The sequence below is a fragment of the Desmodus rotundus genome, chromosome 3 (assembly GCF_022682495.2).
Source record: "Desmodus rotundus isolate HL8 chromosome 3, HLdesRot8A.1, whole genome shotgun sequence".
In the NCBI taxonomy this organism is placed as follows: Eukaryota; Metazoa; Chordata; class Mammalia; order Chiroptera; family Phyllostomidae; genus Desmodus; species Desmodus rotundus.
Window position 1 is genome coordinate 164,401,839 of NC_071389.1, and position 26,696 is coordinate 164,428,534.

Sequence of the window (26,696 nt, forward strand, 5' to 3'; positions counted from 1 at the left end):
TAGCCCGTGGGTCTCCCCGAGGGGGAGGGGACGAGAGGAGAGGGGAGGGGAGGGGGCTGCTTCCCGGGCGCAGCTTGGCGCCGCCCCCCCGGGCGGTGGGCGCCGGTCTGCACGTTCCGCACCGCAGCACGCCAGCCGCCAGGGGGCGCCCACCGGCGCCTCCGCCCGGGGAAGAGGCCGCCGTAAAGGAAGCGCCGCTTCCTCCTCTTCTCCCGCCTCCCACCGGCTGTCGTAAAAGGGTGAATGGAGAGCGAGTTGTGGGGGGTGGACAGGGAGGACGGGGGGCGCGGAGTCGGAGTGGCGCAGCAAGTGGCTGCAGGTGGCGAAGGGGGCGGGGGGTGGGGAGTGAGGTAGTCGGGGTTGCGGCGGAGCAGGCCGCGCGGCTCCAAAGGAAAACTAAAGCTGCAGTCTGGCCTACTGGTCCGGGGGCCGCGGAGCCCCCGCCCGGGGAGATGGACCTCAACCGGATCATCCAAGCGCTGAAGGGCACCATCGACCCGAAGCTGCGGATCGCAGCTGAGAACGAGCTCAACCAGGTGAGGCCCGGGCAGCGGCGCCCCCCGCCGGCTCCGCGGCTCTGCCCCCGGGCGCCCCCTTGTCCACCCCGAGCCGGGCTCGGCCGGCGCGCTCGGCCCGCCCCACCCCCGCCCGGCGCCGCGCCGCCGCGGGGACCTCTCCTGGACGCTCGGGCACCTGTTGGCTGCCGTCGCCTCCTTTCCTGGGTTCCTTCCCCAGCGCAGTTTGTTCAGCCCGCTGGGTCCGCGGAAAGAAGGAAAGAAGCGCCAGCCGCCTTTGCTGGCGTTTCCAGGGTGTGATTTAGGCACGCCGACTTGGGGACCGGCTGGGAAATTCACTTAAATTTCAAATCCGAGTTGCGCTTCTGTCCAGACCCAGCCCTTTGTAGGTGCTGCTGTGGGAAGCCCTGCCCTGCGCCCGCTGCTGAGCGGGGGGCAGGACTGTTTGACACTGGTTGGCGGAGTTCTGTGCGAGGGTGCTCCGGGAAGAGCAGGCGATTTTCCTGGTGGTGTCGCCTTACAAAAGGCACGTGCAAGAGACGTGGTTGGGGGGATTTCTGAAAAACGCTGAGATGTGTAAGGCTCTTTTATCCTCCATCCTCTAAGTCACTAGTCTCGACTTTGTTTCGGTGTCACCGCCTACCTGTCGAAATTTTAATGACCCCAAACTCTAGCTTCTGTTTTCCTCTAAACCTGTTAGAATGAATCAGACCTCTTGCTGAGAAGTATGAGTTAAGGTCTGCTCCCAGGACAGAATGACAACTGTTTGAGGTTGTGGTAATCCTTAAAAATATAAAGGAATATTCCTAAATTACTGGTTTTCAAAGTGCTGTCCGGGATGAACATCCCCGGGGAATTTGTTGGAAATGCAAATTTTAGGGCTTCACTCTAGACCTAAAGAATCAGAGACTCAGGATGGGTCTCTGATTCTTTAATTTTGTTTTAATTAGCTAGCTAGGTGATTGTGTGCTTTCCTAAAGCGAGAGAAGACTGTCCGACCGCCCTAAGTAAATGTTTCTGTAGGCGCTCGCTAAGGTTTCCGCTGGCTGGAGCTGACTTACCAGTGCAGGTGTGAACTGCGAATCTTCGGAATGGATTGCTTTAATGGGAGATCTGGGTGGAGTTTGGGGTGAGTGTGAATCCAGGATTTTCACCAGATAAAGGGGAGAGTGAAACCACTGACTCTGTAGAGAAGGTTGAGTTGAACGGTAGCCTAAAGGGAAAGTATTTCTTCTCAAAAAGGAAAGGACTCTCACTTAGAATAGGGGAAAGTTAAAGTCAGGGCTTGTCCCAGGCTCTGCAGAGTAGAAGTACTATATGTCCATGGGCTAGAAGAACAGTAATCCAGGGGTTGGTTCAGAGGAGCACAGCAAGAATTGAACTTGGAGTCTACTAGTATAAACAGAAGAGTTGGCCTCTTTGTGACCTTCTGCTCCTTACAGTGAGGCCAGCTGTTACTTTAATGGTGTCTACAGGGATCACATCTTCCATACCATGATGTGCTTCCCTGCTTCTGTGAGCTTACCTTCGCTTTGTTTCTGATTCGTTAGTACGTAGGTGCAGTCGACTTTACAGAACTTGGGAAGGTAGGTGGGAGATCCTGTAGAACTAGAAGTGAAACTTAGAACCTAGATCTATTTTTTTCATGGTGTTTCAATTCAAATTCATTCCATCCTCACTCTGCCTTTCCCCCTATTCACCCAAGTCATCACAGACCACAGTTCCCTCTGTAACTTCTAAAAGCTTATTGCTATGCACGTTTTAGCATTTGTATTTTGTATAATGCTTTGGATTGTAATATACCTTAACTATTTTTTTTTGAATTGTCTGTAAGTAGAAGGCTAAATTGTGTCATAATTTACATAAAAGAGTAAAACATGGTTATAATGGTGGGTTTGTATGCTTATCCTTTACCACCCTGCTCTGTTGGATAAGCAGGTGGGTAATTTGCCATAAGTGATTAGGGGCCGGCTCAGTTATTTTAGTCTAGGTCGCCCCCTCAGCAAATACGCTCTGCCTAGGAAATGGGAGCATCTTCTAGAACGTACTGATTGGTTTGCCAGTTGCCATTTAGAAGAGGAAAGCAGCTTCAAAATGTAATAGCCTGAATTCCACAGGATAAATTCTTATTTGGAGCTGTATTTTTCTGTGGCTAACGTAGTAGTTCTGTTCCCAGGGACTGGTTCCTTGCCTGCTGTTTGTGATATCGTTTGTATGGGAAAATGCATTTTCACTTTTATCTCAGGATATTAGGAACGCTTCCTGTACATACTCTTCCCCATCTCTAGGCCCAGAAGCCCCTGTAGCATCAGCACAGAGAAGTAGGGATGGGTAGCTATCTTGCTCCACTAACTCGTCCAGAAAACTGTTTTCTTTTAATAAATAATTCTCCACATGGCCTCAACAAGGAAATAAAATACGTGCTTTTATTGCCAAGCTTTTATTTCTGCTTTTCCATGCATCTGTGGTATCATTTTTATTGCCCTTTAAGGAGTTTGCTTATATGAATAACATTTATTGAGTTACATTAAAGGTACTAGCGCAAGACTCTGCTCTCATAGAACTTTCATTCTAGTGGGGGATACAGACAGGTAAATAATATAACTTCAGGTCATAAGTGTTATATTGAGAGTAAAGCCCTAGAGTGTGTTGGGTTGTATACATAGGGTGGTCATTCTCTGAAGAATGACACTAAGCAGAGATCTAGATGTTAAAAGGAGCAGGTGGTGAACTGGGAGGGGAGCAGACCGAAGGGCAAGCTCAGGAGAAGCCCTCCACTTAGCATGCTGGAGGACTGACTGCAAAGTCAGCGTAGTGGGGGCAGTGAGGCAGAGAATGGGAAAACCTAAGTTCTTTGCTTTAAATGAGTTCTCATGAAATGCAGTATTTAGCTAAGCAAGTAAAGTCTTTATTTTCAGGAAACTTCAAAATGTCTTTTTTTCACCCTTAGACATTTGAAGCCTAAGGTGGAGAAGGAAATTGGATAAATATTTGTGAGGAAAGTAGTATGAGAATATATCTTAATTTACTACGGGATGTTTTAGCTGGCCAAATTAACATAGATTGAATCAAGACTGAAAGGAAAAGACAAAAATTGCAGAAGTTCTTTGAAATGTAAACAGTTGCAAAAAGAGGAGTTTCAAAATGTATAAAATGGCAACAGTGTTGAAATAAAAGTAGTCTCCACAATAACTATTTTCAAATAAGTAGCATTAATCTAAGTATAAAGATTATTTTGTACTTATGTGCAATAAGATTTTAAAATAAATACAAAACTATATAGATTAGAACTAAACTATATAGATATTTGATTCACTTTAAGATCTTCAAGTATCACAAAAGTTATAGGCTCAAGTTCTTTTATAATGTGAATGTAGGAGGTATAGAAGAGTGGGCTAAATCTGTATTAATTTTGACTCCTGTAAACTGCTGTTAAAAGAGATCTGTTTTCTTTAAAACTACTTTAAAATTTTGGTGGTTTTAATTACAGATAAAACAGAATTCACTTCATATGCAACAGATTTAAGATTCTGAAGTTTATACAGGATGAAAGAAAGAACAATTATAAGATAATTTAAAATTTTACTGAAGAATATAGAAAGGTTTTGGAAAGCATAATATTCTTAGTTGGAAATGATCAATATTTAGAAGATACCAGTTTTCTCCAAATTTTTTAGTCAAACACTTATCTTAATAAATGCTGTTACAAATAAATGGATAGGCTTTTGGGAGACAGTAAGGTGAATGGACTCTCTGCATCATTTGTCTTGCTTTATTTATTTTTTTAAAGTGCATTTTATTGATTATGCTATTATAGTTTTCCCATTTTTTTCTCCCCTTTATTCCTCTCCGCCTTGCACCCCCACTCTGACCAGCATTCCCCCCACTTTAGTTCATGTCCATGGGTTGTACATATAAGTTCTTTGGCTTCTCCATTTCCTATACTATTTTAACCTCCCTCTGTCTGTTTTGTGCCTACCATTTATGCATCTTATTCCCTGTACCTTTCCCCCCCTTTCCCCCTCCCCCTCCCCGCTGATTGCCCTGTATGTGATATCCATTCCTGTGATTCTGTTCCTATTCTAGTTGTTTGCTTAGTTTTTCTTTTTTTTAGGTTCAGTTATTAATCATTGTGAATTTGTTGTCATTTTACTATTCATATTTTGATCTTCTTTTTCTTAGATAAGTCCCTTTAGAATTTCATATAATAAGGGCTTGGTGATGATGAACTCCTTGAACTTGACCTTATCTGGGAAGCACTTTATCTGCCCTGCCATTCTAAATGAAAGCTTTGCTGGATAGAGTAATCTTGGATGTAGGTCCTTGCCTTTCATGACTTTGAATACTTCTTTCCAGTCCCTTCTTGCCTGCAAGGTTTCTTTTGAGAAATCAGCTGATAGTCTTACTGGAACTCCTTTGTAGGTAACTCTCTCCTTTTCTCTTACAGCTTTTAAGATTCCTTATCTTTAATCTTGGGTAATGCAATTATGATGTACCTGGATGTGTTGCTTCCTTTGGTCCAATTTCTTTGGGACTCTCTGAGCTTTCTGGATTTCCTGGAAGTTTATTTCCTTTGCCAGATTGGGGAAGTTCTCCATTATGTTTTCAAATAAGTTTTCAGTTTTTTTGTTCTTCCTCTTCTTCTGGCACCCCTGTGATTCAGATGTTGGAATGTTTAAAGTTGTCCCAGAGGTTCCTAAGCCTCTCCTTGTTTTTTTGAATTGTTGTTTCTTCATTCTGTTCTGGTTGGATGTTTCTTCCTTCTGTTCCAAATTGTTGATTTGAGTCCCAGTTTCCTTCCCTTCACTGTTGGTTCCCTATACATTTTCTTTTATTTCACTTTGCATAGCCTTCACTTCTTCTTCTGTTTTGTGAACATATTCAACTATTTCTGTGAGCATCCTGATTACCAGTGTTTTGAACTGTGCATCTGATAGGTTGACTATCTTTTTGTCACTTAGTTGTTTTTTTGGAGTTTTGAACTGTTCTTTCACTTAGGCCATATTTCTTTGGGCACACCTGTTACATTGAATGGGGTGGAACCTTAGGTATTTGCCAGGGTGGGGTATTGTGGCACTTTGTGTGGGCGAGGGGTCTGAGAAGCAACAATGCCACTTGCTCAGCTCTCGGCTGGCTTTCAGTCATTTCCCCTGCAACCCACAAGCAAATTGGTCCTTCTGGTGCTGATTCCTGGGTAGGTGGTTTTGTGTATGTCTAAGACCCTGTGGGTCTCTCCAGCGAACTTTCCTGTGAGGCTGGGAGTTTCTCCCACCACCACAACCCCCACAGATTTTTACAGCCAGAGGTTTTGAGGCTTTCTTTTCTCGTGCTGGAAGCCTGGTTTGTGTGGTCTGTCTCGCTCCCCAGTTCCTCCTGGTTTATTTGCATGTAAATGTGGGACTGCCCAGTCTTCCAGCCACCACCTTGCCATGGTTCCTCTCTGCCTCAGCTGCCTGTCTCTGCCCCTCCCACCTGTCTGGATGAATGTTTCTTCTTTAACTTCTTGGTTGTCGGACTTCCATACAGTTCAATTTTCTGGCAGTTCTGGTTGTTTTTGTTTTTAAATTTGTTGTTGTCCTTCTTTAAGTTGTACAAGGAGGCAAAGTGGATCTACCTATGCCTCCATCTTGGCTGGAAGTCTCCATTTGTCCAGCTTTAACCTTATTGAGAATTTATGAGTCTTTTCTAGGAATTTCAGAGGGAAAGACCAATTACAAGCTCTGGGAATGTGATATGGTTGTAATATCATCTAGGTACCAGACGTCTGGTGGGTGAAAAGTCAGAAGGAATGGGGTTTTTCTGTATCTTTATGTGCTTCTAAAGTCACCCTGGCCAAACTCAAGAGTAAGTCAAAGTAGAACATGTCTGTGGGGTGAAGTGACCCAGGCAGCAGGTGCTTCACCAGCACAGGCTCACTGGGGCATTGTTAAGTGTAAAAGATGCTCCAGCACTGGAGGGCCTCCTGTTCTCAGCTCTTTTAGGCATGGGGTTCTAGTCCCTCTCCACAGCGCATGCCCAGCTGTCTAATATTATCTTTTTCATTTTTTTCTGTGTTGGAGCTTCTGTTTTCTGTAGCTTATGTTTTTCTGTTTTTGGTTTGTCAAAAATACCACAACTAAAATTGAAGCACAAATAAGCTGGGAAGAAATGCTTGCAATGTATAGGTCAAATAAAAGTTTGGGATTGTAAATTATAAATAGCTCTTAGAATTTATTAAGACTAAAACAGATATTCCATTTACAGAAGGATAAAGAGAATAAGGAATTTGTAGAAAAACAGATAGCCAACAAACAGGAAAAATTCAGCATAGAGGAAATGCAATTTAAAATATGAGTAAGGTTTTAAAATTTTTGAAGGAATGGTAATCTGTATTGGATAGATGGACACACTCTTATGCTACTGTAAATTGCCGCCCCCTTTCTGGAGAGCATTTCTACCATATATGTGAAAACAAGCAAACAAAAGTATTTGTACTCTTTTATTCATCAATTCTAAGTAAAATTTTTTTGACTTGAAGTATTTTAATAATCTTTATTGTGGAGAGTTTCTCTCACTTTAAAAGTTTTATTTACAGTAGTGTATATAGTAACAGGTGCTAATAGTTACTCATTTATATTGCCCTATTTCATAAAATATTTCTTTGTAATTTCAGTCCTACAAGATTATCAATTTTGCCCCCAGTTTACTTCGGATTATAGTCTCTGACCACGTGGAATTTCCAGTTCGCCAGGCGGGTGAGTTGGTTTTTTATCCTTTATAAATTTATTTATGGTAAAAGTAAAAATAGAGTTTTATTTTAATTCTAAATATCTGTAATTTCTTGAAAAAATAGGAAATGCACAAGAAGTATTTTTAATGGTCTATAAAAATCGTTTTCTGCCTTGGCCAGGTGGCTTGGTTGGAGCTTTGCCTGAACACCCAAAGGTTATGGGTTCGATCCTGGTGGGTGTGTATGGGAGGCAACTGATTGATGTTTCTCTCCGTCTCTTCCCACCCTCCCCTCTCTAAAATCAATAAACATGTCCTCTGGCGAGGATTAAAAAATAAATAACAATAAAAAATAAACATTTATTTAAAAAATTACCACTTTCCTTTTTCCCTGGAAACTTAGAGGCAGATAATGAGCTCTTAAATCTCCCCCAGCCTTTTCCTTCCTTCTCTCCCTTCCACCTACCAATTCCTTGCCTGTGTAACTTTGCTGTTTTCCCCCTTACTTCTCCTAATTTTAATAGCTTCATCTCCTCCATTTTTTTTTTTTTTTTTATGATTTCTGGTGGCCTAGCCTTTGGGCCCACAGTTTAATACCATACATTTGTATGTGTGAATTGGAGGTCCATTTGTGCATCAGATTGTGGAGCCAGTGTATTGCACAGGTGTCCCTAACCATGTGATTGGGGAACAGGACTTTTCTTAAGATTTTATTTACTTACTTTCAGAGAGAGAGGAAGGCCGGGAGAAAGAGAGGGAGTGAAATACTAATCTGTGGTTGCTTCTCGAAGGCCCCCAGCTGGGGACCTCCCCCGCAACCCAGGCATGTGCTCTGACTGGGAATGGAATCGGCGGCCCTTTGGTTCACAGGCCGGCGCTCAAGCCACACCAGCCAGTGCGGGAACAGGCCTTTTGCTTTAAACTTGAAAGTTACCTTTAAGTCTGTGGGACCTATTTCCATGATGTATGTTTTTTTTTTAAAAAAAACAAGCTTGTCGTTAGAACCCAAAAGGTCAAAAAATGGAGAGAGCAGCCTTGGAGTATCGTGAGTCCTAAAAAGATAGTAACTTCCAGATAAAGGGGGTAAAATAATAATAACTAAGCAGAAAACCAAATAGTTAAAAGGCTTCTTAAAAATTATGTTCGTGGCATATACTCACTGTGATTAATTTGGACAATATAGAAGAATACCAAGAAGAAATTAAAAAAAATCACTCAACATCCATCTGTGAAAGGACCATCATTGAGACATCTGCACGTGTTTGGGGAGAGGGATTGGTGAACAGTTGTACAGAAATGGGGTTGTCCTCTACATGCTGATGAAAGTATTTAATTTTACTTGAAATAACAGACTAAAAAGTAAGGAATCATTATCCTCTGAGAAAATATTTATAACAATTTGTATGATTTGCTGAGAGATCCCTTTGTAGTTAAGAACAATCTGTAGAAAAACACTCATATTGGAATTAATTTTTACTTTAATAAGGTTTGTAATACTTCTCCGTAAGTTTTTTTTGAAACCATTGCTCTCAGTTTTATTTAACCTTTGTTTTATAAAATAGGCTGCTCTGAAACCACGTTTTGCTAAATGAAACCTATTTTAATAACCTAAGTATTTATAGGGCCATTATGAAGTTTCTATGGAAGCTTTTTGGAAGTAGTATTTTTAAGGAACTTAGATCAATTTATTGAACTAATATTTCCTCTTTGTATGGCATGTAAACATTACAAAAACACAGACTTTACACATTAGGTTGCTGTTAATCCCACCCCGAAAGATGGCTGCCATCAACTTTGGTGCATGGTTTTCCAGTTCTTTTTTTTTTCTGTAGATATGCCAACAGGCCTTAAAAAGTTACAAAAATCTGTTCATATTACATGTGCTAATCTTATAATTTCCTTTTTATTCAACCTTGTATTTTTGGGGGGTTGATCCATGTTCATGCATATGCATATACTTTATAACAATTGTTCAGCATTTCTTTGTACATAACTACCATGGTTTGTTTAAACAATTTGATATTAATAGACATTTCCTTTATTGTCCCTTTTCGTTGTTGTTGTAGAGACAGTGCTAAAATGGGCAGCATCCTTGCACGTAACATCTCTGGATACTTGTGGGAATATTTTTATAGAATAAATTATGAGTTATGGAAATAGTAGGTCAATGCTTACTAATGATGTTAACACTCAAAACTTTATATTTTATCATCAAATTGCTTTTGCTTGCTTTTTCTGTCAATAGCGCATTAGAATGCCAGGTTACCGATATGATCATAAAACCATTATAATGCCTATAGAATTAATCTTGAAAATAAAAAGCCACCTTCAGACAATAAAGATATGCACATGGTAAAATCATGGACTTACTTATAATTCAGTCATTAAATGCTGTTAATTTTTAAAAAAATTTTTATTGTTACTCAATTACAGTTGTCTGCATTTTCTCCCCATCCCTCTACCCCACCCCATATGCTGTTAATTTTATAACTAAAAAATAGTTTTATTAATGGGGCACCATATGAGATGGCCTATATAAAAGGCATACTGTGAGATTTATAATGGTAAGATTTTCCATTTTTGTTGGCTGTCATGTTTAACACCGAAAGGATTAGCCTTTCATGCCCTGTAAAGCTGAATGTAGGTCATCTTTTTGCTGCTGTTACATCTGCATTTTTCCTCTAACTTAGCTGCCATTTACTTGAAGAATATGGTGACACAGTACTGGCCAGACCGAGAACCTCCACTAGGAGAAGCAGTATTTCCATTCAACATTCATGAGAATGATCGCCAGCAAATACGTGATAACATTGTGGAAGGAATAATTCGGTCTCCAGATTTAGTGAGGTACTTTATACTATATCTGTATGATTAGTAGTGGAAAACACAAAATATTGTATACGGAGTGGGGAGGTTGGATTTAATCATCAGCCGCAAATTTCGTTGGTAAGCTATGAAGACAGGCACTCAAATAATATTCTTTCATTTATTTGTCTTTACGTTTGTAATCCTTTGCAATATTTTGGGAAAGATTTGGGTGCTTTAAGTTGCCACAAAAAAGAGTTAAGGCAAAAATCATACTTGACTAAAATTATTGTGTAAATCCCCACTATGTAAATAACTTATGTTCTTAGTTATGATCTCTTGACTTTTTCCTGTCTGCTTTTCTTTCTCTTAACACGGGAAATTGATTTTTGGAAGTTTTTAACCTACCACTTTTCTTAACACTTAACCTATTTTTTCATTCATTTTTGTGAACTGAGTATCTTTTCCTTTAGAGCAGACAGGATAGAGTAGGTATAAACTAGACAAATTGTCTGTGGTTTTTCACATTTACCGTAGGTGATGTCCAAGAGAACTTTGTGCAGTGATGGAAATCTTCTTTATCCCCACTGTCTGGTACTTAGCTGTGTAGCATACTTGGTATTGAGTGCTTGAAATGTGGCTAGTGTAACCAAGGAGTTGAATTTTAATTTAATTTTGATAAATTTAAAGTGTGCACCAGTAGCTAGTGGCTGCCCCTAGCTATTGGTCAGCACAGCTGTAGAGTCATACAAATTTTGCAATCTTAAGAGAGGAGAAACATACTCTTCGCAACACGAGCTAGTAATTAGATGTTTTTTTGAAGATGGAGGAGGGAAAGTGATGAAACTGAGGTAGGGGAATCAAATTGTTTAATGTCAAGAGATTAGATGCAACTTTCTCCCTTGGGTGTCCACTGCACGTTGTGACATAAGCAGGGGAAAAGGAAGAAAGCATGAGGGAAAGAGTGAGGAGGGAGGAGGAACATTGGGCTCTTCTTTGCACAGTTATTTTGTCTGTTGAGAGGAGAAATAGGTTTACTGATTAAAGAAAATCACCATTGTTCTCATGGGTTGCCCAAATGCCAGCCTGGGCAGTGGCTCCCCGATGGTACCATCATGTACCCATGTCTTGTTGAAATCTGCATTTTCAAGTATCTCCGAGTCTCGCAGTGCTTCTGCAGGGTATTGTGGGAAAGGAGGGCCGTTCATAGCCATCCTTTGCTTGGCTGGAATGAAAAAGTGATGGGAGGGTCAACATGATGAGGAAATTTTAAGAACTGAGAAGTTTCAGTTTTATTGTGTACGGATTTGATGCATTGATTGTTTAGGAACAGCTGCGGGTGACGCAGGAGGAGACTTTTCTCTTTATAATGAGGCAGTTCTTTGTGGCTTGGCTTCTTTTGTGTCTTGAAGCCTTAGCTGTAATCACTTTTGAAGAAATATTCTTAAAGTCTATTTAAGAGTATTGCAAAGAAAAATTTTCGAGTAGATTTGGTAACATAAGGGAAAGGCATTTTGTGTTTCATTTCAGTGAATTCAAGTTATTGGCTGTTCAACTCAACACACACACACACTTTTTTATTTTTTATTTTTCATTGCGGAATCCTAATTTAGCCAGGCTCACTTTCTAACCATTGCAAACGACCATCTGAGGATATACTGGTAGTTTAGAGAAGAGAAATTTTTTTCCTCATTTTTTTTTTTAATACCAATTATGGTTGGGACCCTGTTGAAGAAGTGATTACTGACCTAGGTGTTATGACCTCACATCTTTTCTTGTTTGGCTTTATGGTTTTATTAAAGGGATCCTTTTTTTCCTCTTTTACGTTTTTCCTGTGGCTGTTTTTCTTTGTCTTTGGGAATAGCTCTTAGATTTCCTCTCAGAAATTCCTAGCTTGTTTCCTACACTCGAAGTACAAAATTTAGTATTTCAGGAAGCTTTGATAGGTGCAGCATACTGTGTTGGCTGTTAGCTGAGAGGGGATGCTTCAAGGTTTTGGCTCACAGTCGTGCTTCCCACCATTCTGTAGGCCTCTGTTTTACTTACCATTTTACATTTGTAGGTTAAGTTTGCCTGCTTGAAATGTTCAACACTTTATTTGCTTTGTTTTCCTCTTAGGCTATGGTAACCAAAATACAAAATATAACCAGCTGGGAGATTTTGCAGAGCTAAATACATAGGGTTGTTTTTTTTTTTTTTGGAAAATTTTAATGAACTTATTTAAAATCCATTTTTTTCCAAAACTGTATTTAGGATAAAACAGTTTGAAAGGTTGTATTTATTTACTTTAGGAATTGAGCTGTTCTCTTTATTTATAATTACATTGAGCTACTGAGGAGTTTTTTCTTGATAGTACTGTTTCTTGTCCTCCCACCCTGGATATATAACTATATAATGTAGGTAAATTGGAGTAGGAGTGCTTTTATGTAAAATATTACAGGTCTTTGAAACCTGATGTTTATTAACTACTTCAATTTTGGACTTTCTTCCCCTACCTTATAGAGTCCAGTTGACAATGTGTCTCCGTGCCATCATTAAATACGATTTCCCTGGTCACTGGCCAGCGGTGGTCGACAAGATAGACTATTACCTGCAGTCTCAGAGCAGTGGAAGCTGGCTTGGCAGTTTATTGTGTCTGTATCAGCTGGTGAAGACATATGAGTAAGTTGATTTATGTTGGGTGAAGACACCAGCCTTGTGTTATGTAGAAAGAACTAAATTGCATAGAGGCTTCTGCTGTGGGTGTTCTGTGGAATCAGGTTAATTTGGCAAGTGGTAGGTTAAGCACAGTTACACATGTTTATTTACTACAGGTATTTAAAGAACTTTTAACCTGCCAGTGTACATTGCTAATCTCTGAGTCAGTGACATGATAATGCAGTGCTTTCCAAAATATTTTGTTAGTTTTAGGTGATCATTTATTAACAGCTTTCCTTGGAAACTCTGATATAGAGATACCTTAGCATTTGTCTTTAAGCGAGCACCTGAAGTACACCAGATATTAATATTTACTTTTTGGATGCAAAGTAGAAAATGTTAAAGTTTCTTTGCTAGTGACTTTCTTTTCCATAAAAGTTGCGTGGGAGGTGGGGACCGGTGTCACATTTAATAGCATTACTTCCCTCTTTCTAAGAGGATTGCTACTTGTGCACAGAGCGTTCTGTAGTTCTTTTTACAAACTAGTTAGTTCGTGCTCTGTACAATTTTTAGGAGATATTTTGGATTTGTAGCAATTGAAGTGATCTAAGAGAGCTCAAGTTTGTGAACTATTTTTATTTCTCAATTTAAGATAGTTTGAGATGAAATGTTTTTACCCACATTACTTGTTATATAATAGGAGTGTCTATTTAAACAGACATATCAACTTGTATTTAATAGGAAGAATTGTGGTATGGTGAAAATTAATTTAAGTAGTAGAAAAATTTATTTAGGAAAGTTACAAAATGGTCTTGGATTCTTTTAAACTAGCCCAATTCTTTCTAGAAAGATTTTTAGTTTCTGCCTAAAACAGGGATGTGCTCTGTTAACGTTCTCCCAAGTTTATTCTAACAATCTAAAGAGAGAATGCAAGCCAATGGTCGGAATGTTTCTGTTTTCTTAGCTTTATATCACTTTCAAAATATATATTTTTGTTCATTATTTATAGTTCTTTTGTGGGGGGAAACTAGTTTTATTTCTTTTTGTCTTTTCTCATGCAGATATAAGAAAGCAGAGGAAAGAGAACCCCTTATAGCAGCAATGCAGATATTTCTGCCTCGTATTCAACAGCAAATCATGCAGCTCCTTCCTGATTCCTCACATTACTCTGTTTTACTACAGAAACAGATTCTGAAAATCTTTTATGCACTTGTTCAGGTAAGTTTCTATTGTAGAAGGCAAATATGGCACCTTGCTGTTCTGCCTGACACAGGAAAAGTGCTCAGTTAGTGTCAGTTATTGGTAAAAATTATTACGTATTCTCACATATAGTTCTTTTAAAAATCTCCTCATGAGAAAGCAGGCTCACAGAAATTAACTTGATAGTCCAAAGTTACCTGAGTGGCAGAGCTGAGATTCAGTGTTTGCGTGCTTTTTACGCCAGTGCTGAAGTGCTGGGTACTGGAGAACCAGGGTAGCTAACTGCCCTGGAACCTGATTACTTCACTAATCTGTCCTTAGCGTTCTGCGTGTAGATTAGTTATGATTACAGAAGAAGAGGAAGGAAAGGGAGAACCTTCCTCTTTATTGGGAGATCTTACTGATGGTGGTTTCTTTGCATTTGACCTAATTTAAAGCTAATAAAGACTTTGTGCCTCATTTTCCTTCATTTAAAATACTTCCTTTTTCTTATCTAAAGTGTATAAAGAATATTAATACTGGAATCTAAAAAATAGCAGAAGGAGGAGATGATAAAGTATTTTAAATACAAAAATATTTAAAATTTAATCCTTGAAAGTCTTGGGTAAATGATTTAGATCTGGGTAGAGGAAGAATAATTATCGTCAGTCTAAACTGCGTGATGATGAACGAATTAAACCCCTCTTAACATGCTTTTTAGTTAAAGTAGTCACGGCAGGAGGGTAGTTTTGTCGGGCCAGAGAGCCAAGATGGTTCGGTTTTGTTCTTGGCTTCATATGTGACTTAAATATTTTTATACTGCTTCAGAGTATTTCACTTCAGTAAAGATCTGTGTTTTTAATCCTATCTTTTAAATTTTTAATGGAGACAGTTTGAGGCAGATTTTGTTTTCAGCTCAGCCTTTTTTGGGGGGAGAGGGGAGGAAGAGGAAGGCAAATCTATGAAGAGCAAAGAAACTTGGATACTAGGAAGGTATATTCCCACCCTCTGTTTTTTCTTTTTTAAAGTAATAGGAAAGGAGGATTCATGGTGCCTTTGCTTTTTCTTTAAAGTGCTGTTCAGAAATTTTCCTCAGGAGTATCACTTTACTCTGAGGCAAACATTTTTCATTCAGTGAGATGTTTTGCCATTATATGTAGTAATATCCCATTTATTCCGAGGTCATAGGTCCCTTTCCCGTTGGGAGAAGTATAACCAGGAATCAGGAAGTATGGCAGAGGCTGATGAAATAATTTTCCTCAAGCCTCTACCTCTACTTGAGCTGTGAGGGCAAAATCCAAAACATTTATTTTCTCAACATATACATGGTAAAAACCTAAAAAAACAATGAAAATCTCAACATTTTAAACCACTTTTGTAATCTATCATATGCTACTAAAGAAATATGCTCCCGCTGGGTATCCTGGCAGTAAGGATTTACAAGGCTTTAAGAGGGATAATTACAGTGACAATGTATTTATGTTTCAAAAAGTATGGTACAATTCATTCGACTTTGTTCAAGCATTTATTAAATATTGTGCACAGAGCATTTGGGTATTTCATACATATTTCAGAACTCACTTTGTCCACAGGTGAACTCATTGTCACTTTCCCCAGCCCTCAGCCTGCTCCTCCTCTGTTCCCTCTCTCAAGCCAAAACTCCCCACTGCACTTACAATACAGTGTGAACTTTTATTCATTCATTCATTCATTCATTTTTAGAGAGAGGGTAAGGGAGGGAGAAAGAGAGGGAGAGAAACATCAATGTGTGGTTGCCCCTCACTTGCCCCAATGGGGACCTAGCCCGCAACCCAGGCGTGTGCCCTGACTGGGAATCGAACTGGCGACCCCTTGGTTTGAAGGCCGGCACTCAATCCGCTGAGCCACACCAACCAGGGCAGAACTTCTTAATATAGTGTATAATATGGTCTTCATCTCTCTACCTTTTCTTTTACCATCCTCATCTTTGTGCTTTGTACTCTAGCCATACTGAAATTCTTTCACCTTTATGAATACATCATGTCCTTTCTTACTTCTGAGTTTTTAAAATACTGTATTTCTACCTGGAGTACTCTTCCCCCTTATACCCTGGCCGATCTGTGCTCTTTCTCCATGTTTCAGCTCACATTTCCTTCTTCCAGAAAGTGCTTCCTGATACTGCCAGGCTGGATTAGTGGTCCCCTTGTGTACTGCTCTTATCCATACACTGTATCACGCCACAGTGTAATTCCTTGTTCATACATGTTGTTTCCCCAGCTAGAGTGTGAGGACAGACACTATGTCTCTTATGTATCATCATGTCCTTAGCACGCAGCAGGTTTGGGAATGCATGGACGCAGAGACAGTATCACCTCGTCTCCCCTCACTCACAGTGCAGCCAGGGGACCCACCGTCACAGAGTGGCTATGGTGTTATGCCTCAGGGTAGAGGAATGTGGTTGAAAAAAATGTTTCTTGAGGTAAAGATTTTCATTAAAGTGGCTAAAATGAATTCTCACCACAGGATAGGTAGTTATGTGAGGTGATAGAAGTGTTAACTGATGTTATTGTGGTAATGATTTCTTAGTATATATGTGTATCAGATCATCACCTATGTGCCTTAAATACAGACTCACCATGTTGTATGTCAGTTATCTCTCAGTAGAGTGGGGGAAGGAGTGGTCAAAACAAAGAGTTCGACAAAGGGGTAAATGGTGAAAATCACTTATCTAGAATCTCATGCTGAGTAAAGGAGACCTTACTATTTTAAAAATATTTTGTTTTCATTTAAAAAAGTAGCTCAGAGCAATAATTCATGGCATGTATACTTTTAGATTTTAGAATTTTAATTTGCATACATAGGTTAATAGGTCTATTTTAAATTAAATTTTATGTTGAACCATATGAAATTACTGTTTTCATGGTCAGATGTTAGGCATTTCAGGTATTCCAGCCTTCCAGTGTAGACGAAATGGCTGATTTTTTTTTGAGTGGAGGAGCTGTTGCCTGACGATGGTGTTTTCCTGTTTCAGTATGCGTTGCCTCTTCAGTTGGTGAATAACCAAACCATGACGGTCTGGATGGAGATCTTTCGAACTATCATTGACAGGACGGTTCCTCCCGTAAGAGAGAGCTTCTAGTCTTAAAAAAAATTGGGAAAACTTGGGTTTGGGATACTTGGAGTAGACGGATTTATAACTCTAGCCTGTTTGGAAAAAAAATTACTACTGTAGTAAAAATAATTACTAATACATAGTCAGTTTTGGAATATTCAGGTAAGCAGAACTAATAAGATAACTATTTAATTCCTACTAAAATGATTTAAAAGCTTGTATTTTGAAAACTGGTATTTATACCTCTAGCCTTTTTTCTTTGTGTCTGTATGTAACCATATTTTACTTGTAAAAATAGTATATGTAGTTACTGTTTTGAAATTTATTTTTCATATAAAGTTTTTATAAGTATTTATGATTATGAATGTTTTTTATGCTGGCAGTTTTGTTGAATGCTTCATTTGCTGGATGTTTAGATTGTTTTAGTTTTTTAGTGTTTTAACTATAAGGATGTACTTAAATTTTTATACACATACATGATTATTTTCTTTGGATAGATTCCTTCCAGAAGTGTTTAAAGCTTTGACAGATCTTGCAAAGTACTCTCCAGAAACATTGCACTTATACTTTAATAAACAGTAACTGAGAGTATCTTTTACATAAAATTCTAAGTTTGTCAGTTTGGCAGGTAAAAAAGGTAGTTCCTCATTTTTATCTGCAATAATAATGATGCTATAATTATCAAATTAACTGAAATAATCAAATTAAATTAAAGTATATTAAATATTTTACGATTTAAGCTTGTCTTCAAATATACAGTATTTTTTCTCTTATTCATATCTTGGGACATACTATGTTTAAGTTTAATTTATCTACCTTAATGCACAGAACTTTTGCCTTTTTGCAAACGTATACTTGTGTTACTATCACCCAAAGAAAGATATAGGACTGTTTTGTTATCCCAGAGTTTCCTTGAGTGACGTGGTATTTTGTATTTGTTTTCTACTTACTTGGGCCTTTTGAAAATAGGAGATAGATGTGAACAACAGCATGGGTTTGTTGAAATTTACTGTTCTTGTTTAATTCCTAGCTAGCAGTCTGTAAGTAGGAATTTGCATTTGTATGGCAATCTAAATTCAGAATTAATATTACTGAATCTATAGCAGTATTTATTCGGTCTCTGTTGTTCACATAAAACCCTTTCATTATGCAGACATTTAATCTGGGTTTCCGTCCTCTCAGGAGACCCTGCAAATTGATGAGGATGACAGACCAGAGCTAGTCTGGTGGAAGTGTAAGAAGTGGGCTCTGCATATTGTAGCTCGTCTTTTTGAACGGTAATTCTCTTTATTAGATTTATGAGCTTATGGGCAGCATTTCAGTATTGGGTATAATAAAATTGGATGGGTCTCTGGATTGTCCATAGAATATGGTTTTTTGTCTTTAGTGCCATAGAGGGCAAAAAGTCACCCTCTGTTTTAAAGTAGGCTTAATTGTGATCACTGACTTTGAGATCATAAAGAGGTGCTGGGTTTTCTCTGAATCTTTCTGTTTTTCTATAAAAAGAACGGAGAAATGACATTGTTTAGCTTATTGGAACTATCCAGGAATTGTACAGGAAGGTGCGTGGCCATTCAGCTCCATAGGAAACTTAGTCAAATTTAATTATGGAAGCATTTATTGAAAAATACATGTTGGATATATTTTTATTTGTAATATTTACCCGTTAGGAGATCTTTGTTAACTGAGTAGGTAGACGTTTCTGTCTGAAGTTTCAGTAAGACCCAGAGTCAAAGTGCAGTTCATCATGATTTCATTTTGGGGCTTGTGAAAAGTGGGGAAAGTGCTAGTTTTCTGCCCCAATAGAATATCTTTCAACAAGGGATGGTATTTAAGCTAGTGAACATGCTTGTTTTTAAAATTTACGCTGTTTAAACATTTTCTCTTTGTATTTTAAGCTATGGAAGCCCAGGAAATGTCACAAAAGAATATTTTGAATTTTCTGAATTCTTTTTGAAAACCTATGCAGTGGGAATTCAGCAGGTAATTAACTTACGCTTTTTAAACAGAAGGATGGTTACTACTGATAGTAGTTAAATTATTTCTGTCCACTTAAAATTAGGTTACAAACATATTACTACGCTGTGTATTTATAGGGGATGGACTGGCAGCTCTGGAATTTAATACAGTGCAGTTAGTTTTAGAACCAGGTAGCCTAGGGCAGCTACCACATGAAGTGTCCTTCCAGCCTCCCAGATGCCAGACGCAAACCTTTTCAGTTTGTGGGTACTGGTATAGCAGTCACCATTATTAGGTCGGATTCTTGTGTTAACTCTGACCTCTTATGAGTTTCTTACCTTCTCTTTGTTTGAGGCTCACCTCTTTGTTCCAAGTGTTTTTTTTAATGAGAGTTAATGGAATACAAATTGCTCTAGTTCAAGAGAAGTTGAGCTCAGAAGTTGAAGACTTTTCACTGAGAACTTACTCATTTTTTATGAAAGTTTGGGTACCATTTTAGGAGTTCTTGAGAACAATATTTAAAAACTACAACAAGTGGACACAAATATTGGTTGATCTATATTTCCATTTGAATCATGATATTTTTGTTTATATTTCAACAAATAAAATTTAATGACTATCGAGCACCGTCTGGGTCAGGACCGTATTGAAGAAGCAATGATTGCTCATACGTAGTAAAAGGCTTTAATGATATAGAGGGTGTTCTAGATTTTAATAAATTTATGCATATAGGCTTCTTTATTGTAAATGATATAAAGTTAATGTTCAAACCTGTCATCTGAGAAGTAATACTTCCTTTTATAGATTATCATTTTGTCTCATTATAGGTATCATTTTGTCTCTTATAGGTATCATTTTATGGATTATTATTTCTAAAAAGTATCTTGCAACAGTTTAGGAAAGCTATTGCTGTAATTTTCTCACAAATTATTTTATTGCACCTTGGGACAGTCTATAGGGAAAATTAGTGAATAATGAATAAAATTACCTGTTCAGCAATTCACTGTGAATACTAGCATACTCAGGAAGCTGGCCAGCTTTGCCTTCTGCTCTTTCAACTGCTGTTAAACCCATTATGCTTCCTGAGGTTGATGTCCTCTTAGGGTGTGTTCGGTAGGGTCTTTTCAGTCTCACATAAATGAGAGTGTCTGGGCACACATAGATTTAAATGTCGTGCTGTTGCAGCCAGGTCCGAAACTGTTTGTACCTTCGTTATTTATGGTGCGTATTCCTAGCATTTAAAAGTAGTTTTCTCATCAAAAACTATACCAAAAACTGTTCTCTTCTTTACTCTTATGTCTCATCTCCCACCACCTTCACTGTGTACGGGCCACAGTGTTTTGGGAACTTCCTGTTCAATAGCACCCATTTTTAGCCTGCATTGCTGAAAACCGCATAGGACTTCAGACAAATTTTATAAACCTGAATTTTATATAATTTGAACTGAGTTCATGTTCTGAATTTATAAATTTTGTACATGTTTTGAAAGAACCCTTTTTATTTAATTCACCAGTTCATTTATCAGCTTGCTATAGGGAAGAGATCCGGAGACGAGGAATTAGAAAAGCTGGACGGCATTGTGTTACCTCTGACCCAGGGCCCTTGGAGCAGTCATGGCTGCTTTGGGCACGGTTCCTTCCTTATAAATAATCTCTCTCTTTTAAAAAATAGCTTCTCAGTTTTGTGTGATGTTTATAAAGACTTTCTGTGGACTGAGATTCTAAAACAACATTCTTCCATATTTTCTTCTAGGAATTTTAAGCTTTCATTTCTTTTGTTGTTGAAATATTTTCTTATCTGGACTTTATATCTGGGATGAAGTTTAGTTAGCTTCATTTTTTTTTTTTTTAGAGGGCTAATCAGTTGTCCCAATACTGTTTTTTTGGATAACTTATCATTTCACTTCGTTTGAAATGCCACTTTGACAAGTACTAAAGTATGCCTGTGGTGATTCTTGCCGTATGGTTGTTTTCAGTGTTCATTTAGTCAAGTCTGTTGTTGCTGTTGTTTTTTTTAACAGGAGTCTTAATTTATTTGAAGAGATAGCATGTGGAATACAGTGTAGATTTACTCTGAGTAGATCCACAGGTTAGAAGTAGGACAAATGGCTGGAAATTACCGTAAGACACCATTCCAATATAACGTGGACGTATCTAATAATTAAATTTGCCCATGAGCTTTCTCACAAAATGTTGACTTCCTTATAAACCTGTTAGCCTTTATCTGTATGCATTCTGGGTTTTATGTCATGCCTAAAGTGCTCCTCCCCTTAAGTTTAAAATTGTACATGTTCTCTTATATTTTCTCTTCCTGTTTCCCTGTAGGTACTACTAAAAATTTTAGACCAATATAGACAGAAAGAGTATGTAGCGCCTCGTGTTCTACAGCAAGCCTTCAACTATCTCAACCAAGGGGTGGTTCATTCTGTAACGTGGAAGCAGATGAAGCCACACATACAGGTTAGTGTCGGGAGCAGTTCTCCAAATACTCGCTGGTTAAGTTACATTTTCTAAACAAAGTAAGTATTACTAATTCATATTTTATATTGAATATATTTTTATTTCCATTAGTAATTACAAATGGGTGCAATCTTCTACTTATTTGAAGGGCTTGGAAATTTAAGTATTTGAGAAGAGTGAGAACTTCAAGTTTTGTGAGTTGGAAGACTTGGATTCAGTTGATCTTGCTTAATTGTTTACTTAAAGATAGAATTCCACATTGTTATTTAAAGAACAAATGAGAATGAAAAATTATGGACCATTAATAAATAAAGTCTTATTTGCATACAGACAATTTTGAGTAATTCAGCGATGTTAGGAACTGAATTTGTTTTTCCTCTTAAACTGTGAATTCTTAAATTCTGTAATCTCTAAGATGGTATCTAAAAAGGGAAATAATTTCTTTTTCTTTGCCTTTCGTGTCCAGGATAGAATTTGTTTAGTATTACCTTATTACAGGTCTTAAGAAATATAATATCATTTTGCATTGTTTTCTGTGGATATCTTAATTTTTGTCTAATCTCCTTGATCAAGGAGGGATATTTCTTTGCTATTAATAGATAACTGATTTCATTTTATTTACTGTGTTCCTGTAAAGTAAGGGTGAATTGTGATAGTATTTTTTTTCTACCTAATGCCTTTGGCCTAACTTTTACATAGCTATAATGTAGGATTAAGAAAACTCTTATCCTTAGGCTGAATTTTTTTCGCTTAGAAATATTTAATTTACTTAAGAGATGATTCTGTTTTTAAATATGTAATCATTAGCACACAAAAGCAGTGTGCACACAGATGTGGGTTTTTTCTTTCCCCCCGAAACCTGCATTTGTGGAGTAGGAAATTGGGTTTTTGAAAATTGAGGAAGGAAAGAAAATTTTAATATTGTTGCTAGATTGATATTTAGGACCAAATTGGGAATGCAAAACAGTTCACAAAAAGAAATGCAATAATAAATATAACCTTTACTTGATATTTATTTCTCTTATGTTTAATACTGATTTGTTAGTAAAACTTTATTATCTTTTCTGTTCCTTCAAAGAAGAACATTTACATTCATCTCTTTCTATATCTTTAATGAATTGTTGTTTAAAAACAGTCTTACATTTGCCCCACCTCTCAGCCCGCTGCCCCCACCCTAGGCTCTTGCTTTCCTGTCTCACTTCAGCCACTGCAAGCTTAATGGAAAATAACAGCTGGGAAAACTAACATCATACAGGCAGTCAGTGAATGTGTTATTAGTGTAGACCCATTTTTGTTGTTGTTTTTCTTCCTTCGTAGAATATCTCTGAAGATGTGATATTCTCTGTGATGTGTTACAAGGATGAGGATGAAGAGCTGTGGCAGGAGGACCCATATGAGTACATAAGGATGAAATTTGGTAATCAAGATGATTTTACTCCTCATTAGTTCCTGGGTACCTAAAATGTTATAGCTGAATTTATATTTTAAGCAAATTTTATTACTTTGTTAAATTCTCAGAGTTCTGCATTGTATGATAACCTTTGAAACTCATGAGAATTTGATGTTCAGTAGAACCGGTGAACTTGAGTCTTCTGGGTATGGGAGGTGACAAGGCGCTTTACGTAGCCCTCTTACACGGGTGCTGAGGCAGTCTTGGAGCCGTCCGTAACTTTTTCCGTTGTGATGCCGATCTGCAGGGACCATCCCTTTCTCTGTCTTGTGGGATACCCATTTGTAGATTGGGTTGTGCTCAGTCTGGGAGATCCTTCGGATTTCTGCACATTTTAGTACCCCGATTTAGTTTGCTTCCTTATCCCAGAGACTAAGTATTCCACAAGGGAATGAGGTTATCTACAGTGGCCCCATTGCATGGCCCGGTTTCTGGGGTAGGGTTTTTTTTTTTAGTTTCAATTTTCCTGGAAGCTGTTGAATGGTGTAGATTGCCCAAGTTCATTTCCTTTTATCCCCAGTATGAATTAATTGCTTCATGGAATACTCAGGCACTTAACATAGCAAAATGTTATTTGTACCTCTGTTTCTCCCATGACTTAGAGCAAACTGAGGGCAGGGGCTTTATCTTATTTATTTGGTTTATTTTGCATTCTCCATACCTTCTACATCTCTGCGTTCCTCTACTAGTGTTTGGCTCTAGTGTGTCTTCGATAAATGTTGAAATAAATAATTGGTAAAACTAGCACTGCCCTGGGCATGTGGAAGGGGCTGTGGCAACACAGGGCTTTCCCTTATTGGGCCAGGTGTCTCTGGCTACTTGAGTTAAGCCTACTGATACAGATGCTAGATTGCTTTTCCAGTGCTTGGTGTTAGTGTTATTTGATTCAGTAAGTGAGGAATGCCTCTTCTCTTGGAGACAAAGTACAGGAAAAACAAATGAATGAGAAATGGTATTTACCATCTGCTTCATTCCTCCATTCTACCTTTTCCTTTTAAAAAGCATTACACACGGGCATGATTTTTCCCTTTCCTAGTGCCTTTGTTTTCCTAGGAGAAGAGTGATTAGCCAGTCTCCTATCTTTTTCTTTTTCTTTTTATTGTATTTTTTTCCATCACCATTTGTCCCCCTTGTACCTTCTCCCCCCACAATCACCACACTGTTGTCCATGTCCATGAGTCCTTTTTCCTTTTTGCTGAATCCCTCCACCCCCTAATTCCCCACCCCCAGAACTGTTATCCTGCTCTCTACCTATGAGTCTCTCTGTTTTGCTTTTTAGTTCAGTTTGTTCATTAGATTCCACATATGAGTGAAATTATATGGTATTTGTCTTTTTCTGACTGGTTTATTTCACTTGGCATAATGTTCTCCAGGTCCATCCATGCTGTCACAAAAGGTAAAATGGCCGCCTTCTTTTTTAAAATTTTTTTTTATGGCCAACTAGAATTCCACTGTGTAAAGGTCACATAGTTGTTTTATCCACTCATCTACTGATGGACACTTGGGCTGCTTCCAAATCTTGGCGATTGTAAATAACGCTGCAAAGATCATACGGGTGCATAATGTTCTTTTGAATTAGTGTTTTGTGTTCCTTTGAATATGTTCCCAGAAGTGGAATTGCTGGGTCAAAGGGCAGATCCATTTTTAATTTTTTGAGGTATCTTCATACTGTTGTCCACAGTGACTGCACCAATTTGCATTCCCACCAACGGTGCAAAGGGTTCCCCTTTCTCCACATCCTTGCTTATTGATGATAGCCATTCTGACTGGTGTGAGGTGATGACTCGTTGTTTTAATTTGCATTTCTCTGATCATTAGTGATGTTGAGCATCTTTTCATATGTCTCTATCTTTTTCAATACATTCTTTCAATGTTTAGCTTTTCTATAATACCTGTGTTTTTTTTGTAATGTCAGAGTAATTGTTCAGCTGTTCAGAAAGTTAGCATGATTTCACTTCTTTTTTTTTAACAGTTGGTGTTTTTTTTCTTTATAGATTTTTAAAAATTTATTTTTAGAGAGAGGGGAAGGGAGGGAGAAAGAGAGGGAGAGAAACATCAATGTGTGGTTGCCTCTCACACACGCTTGCTACTGGGGGCCTGGTCTGCAACCCAGGCATGTGCCCCGACTGGGAATCAAACTGGAGACCCTTTGGTTTGCAGGCTGGTGCTCAATCCACTGAGCCACTCCAGCCAGGGCACACTTATTCTTCATACCAAATGAGATGCTATTTGTTTTTAGAAATAAAATAAGAGCTATGAGTGTTGATTGACAGAATTTACATTTTATATGGATAACTCAAGACCACCTGAAGTGCTTTTTCCCTAACCATTTCCTTTTTATTAACCAAAGAATGCAGTGGTTCTTTTTTATTTTTATATTTTACTTTTGGATAATATACATAGGGAAGAACAATTTTTACATTAATTTTCTTTTTATATTGTTGTCACTTGCAATTGTTTATATCAATGAAACATTCCTATCTAAATGTATTGACTGATATTAATAATAAAGTTTTTAGGTTTGGTAACAAGTACAAGAGCCCAGGCTTCGATGCTAAGGCAGCCTGGGTGGGAGTGCCGGCTTGGTCACTGACCCCAGGCGCTGTGGGCAGGCGACTGAACCTCTCTGGGTTGTAGCGTTTCCTGCTATAAAGTGGGCAATGGCAATAGTGCTGGATGGATTAAATGGGATGGATAATACACATAACTGGTTGTGTTAACAGCTTAGTATAGAATACTATTGAATACATTGCTGGTAAAAATCCTGTTATAGTGCCTGGCACAGAGTAAGTACTCAATAAATGTTAGTTATTATTAGTATTATTATGTTTGTGTTTTATATTTTGAGGCAAAGACTTAGACTTGGTATTATTTTTACATTTAAATGTGGATATATTAGATACTTCTCAAGTTTTCATGTTCTTATATGAAATTGCCTATTCTGAAGTTTTCATGTAGTTAAGTGGCGTGTTTTACACCCATATGTATATGCAATACCCTTTGAATACCTGTTGAACTTACTTGTTGACAGCCAAGTGCTATCCTAGCAGTCAGTCCCTCAAGACTGTTGTTACACTTGCTGTTTCCTCTGCTTAGAGAGCTGTATCATTAGGTTTCCCTGTAGAGCTTTCTCCCTTATTCATTCAATTTCTGCTTGCTTGTCACCTTAAAGGAACATTGCAGAGGCTTTCTCTGACACCCCATTTAAACTATCACCCTACACTCTCTCACTCTGTTTCTCTTTGCCCAGTTGTACATTTGTTCATAGCCTGACCTGTTGTGTGTGCATGTGTGTCTGTGTGTCTGTATATGTGCGTGCATGTGTGTGTACGTGTGTAATGTTTTTTACTTCCATCTTGTAAACTCCATGAACCCTTTTTGTTTGATCTTTGTGTCCTCTGAGCCTAGAACAGTGCCTGGCACATAGTGAGCACTAAATAAATTTTTACTGTTTTTTGCTAGAGATACAGCACTTGTCCTGTTCTCAGTGAAACAGATATCCTAAAATGTGTTGCTTTTTAAAATATGATTATCTAAAAAGACAGTCTGTAGCGTCTGATACTTTTGTGCATGAAAATACCGATAGCCCCTTAGCTCTTGTGTGCTGTCAACCGGTGTTGTGTGTGGGCTGTTTAGTTTCTTGGTTTTGGAATAGTGATTAATCCGATTTAAAATCTATAGGAAGTAATTATATTTTTAGTAACATGGTTTAACCTTTTAATATCATAGATATTTTTGAAGATTATGCTTCTCCTACCATAGCAGCCCAGACGCTCTTATATACTGCTGCGAAGAAAAGAAAAGAGGTACATAGTTATTCTTTTAAAATCCTGTGTTGATTTGATACTTTAATATAACCCTAGTGATTGAAAAGTGGTATTGTTTGTTATAAT

The 26,696-nt window shown here is 38.2% G+C and overlaps 1 protein-coding gene across 2 annotated transcripts in view; it reads left to right on the forward strand.

Annotated features, from left to right (window-relative positions):
* Positions 1-230: 230 nt before the first annotated feature.
* Positions 231-26,696, forward strand: part of IPO8 (importin 8) — a 56,330-nt gene continuing 29,864 nt past the window's right edge. The window contains exons 1-11 of one of the 2 annotated variants that reach the window (XM_053921681.1): positions 231-536; positions 7,168-7,249; positions 9,914-10,070; positions 12,531-12,689; positions 13,727-13,883; positions 16,855-16,944; positions 18,118-18,212; positions 18,834-18,918; positions 21,219-21,353; positions 22,671-22,770; positions 26,533-26,609. In XM_053921681.1, the coding sequence (XP_053777656.1) occupies positions 453-536; positions 7,168-7,249; positions 9,914-10,070; positions 12,531-12,689; positions 13,727-13,883; positions 16,855-16,944; positions 18,118-18,212; positions 18,834-18,918; positions 21,219-21,353; positions 22,671-22,770; positions 26,533-26,609 (1,221 nt within the window). In that variant the 5' untranslated portion in view covers positions 231-452. The remainder of the gene's footprint in view (positions 537-7,167; positions 7,250-9,913; positions 10,071-12,530; positions 12,690-13,726; positions 13,884-16,854; positions 16,945-18,117; positions 18,213-18,833; positions 18,919-21,218; positions 21,354-22,670; positions 22,771-26,532; positions 26,610-26,696) is intronic. The other variant, XM_053921682.1, reaches the window with a different exon arrangement.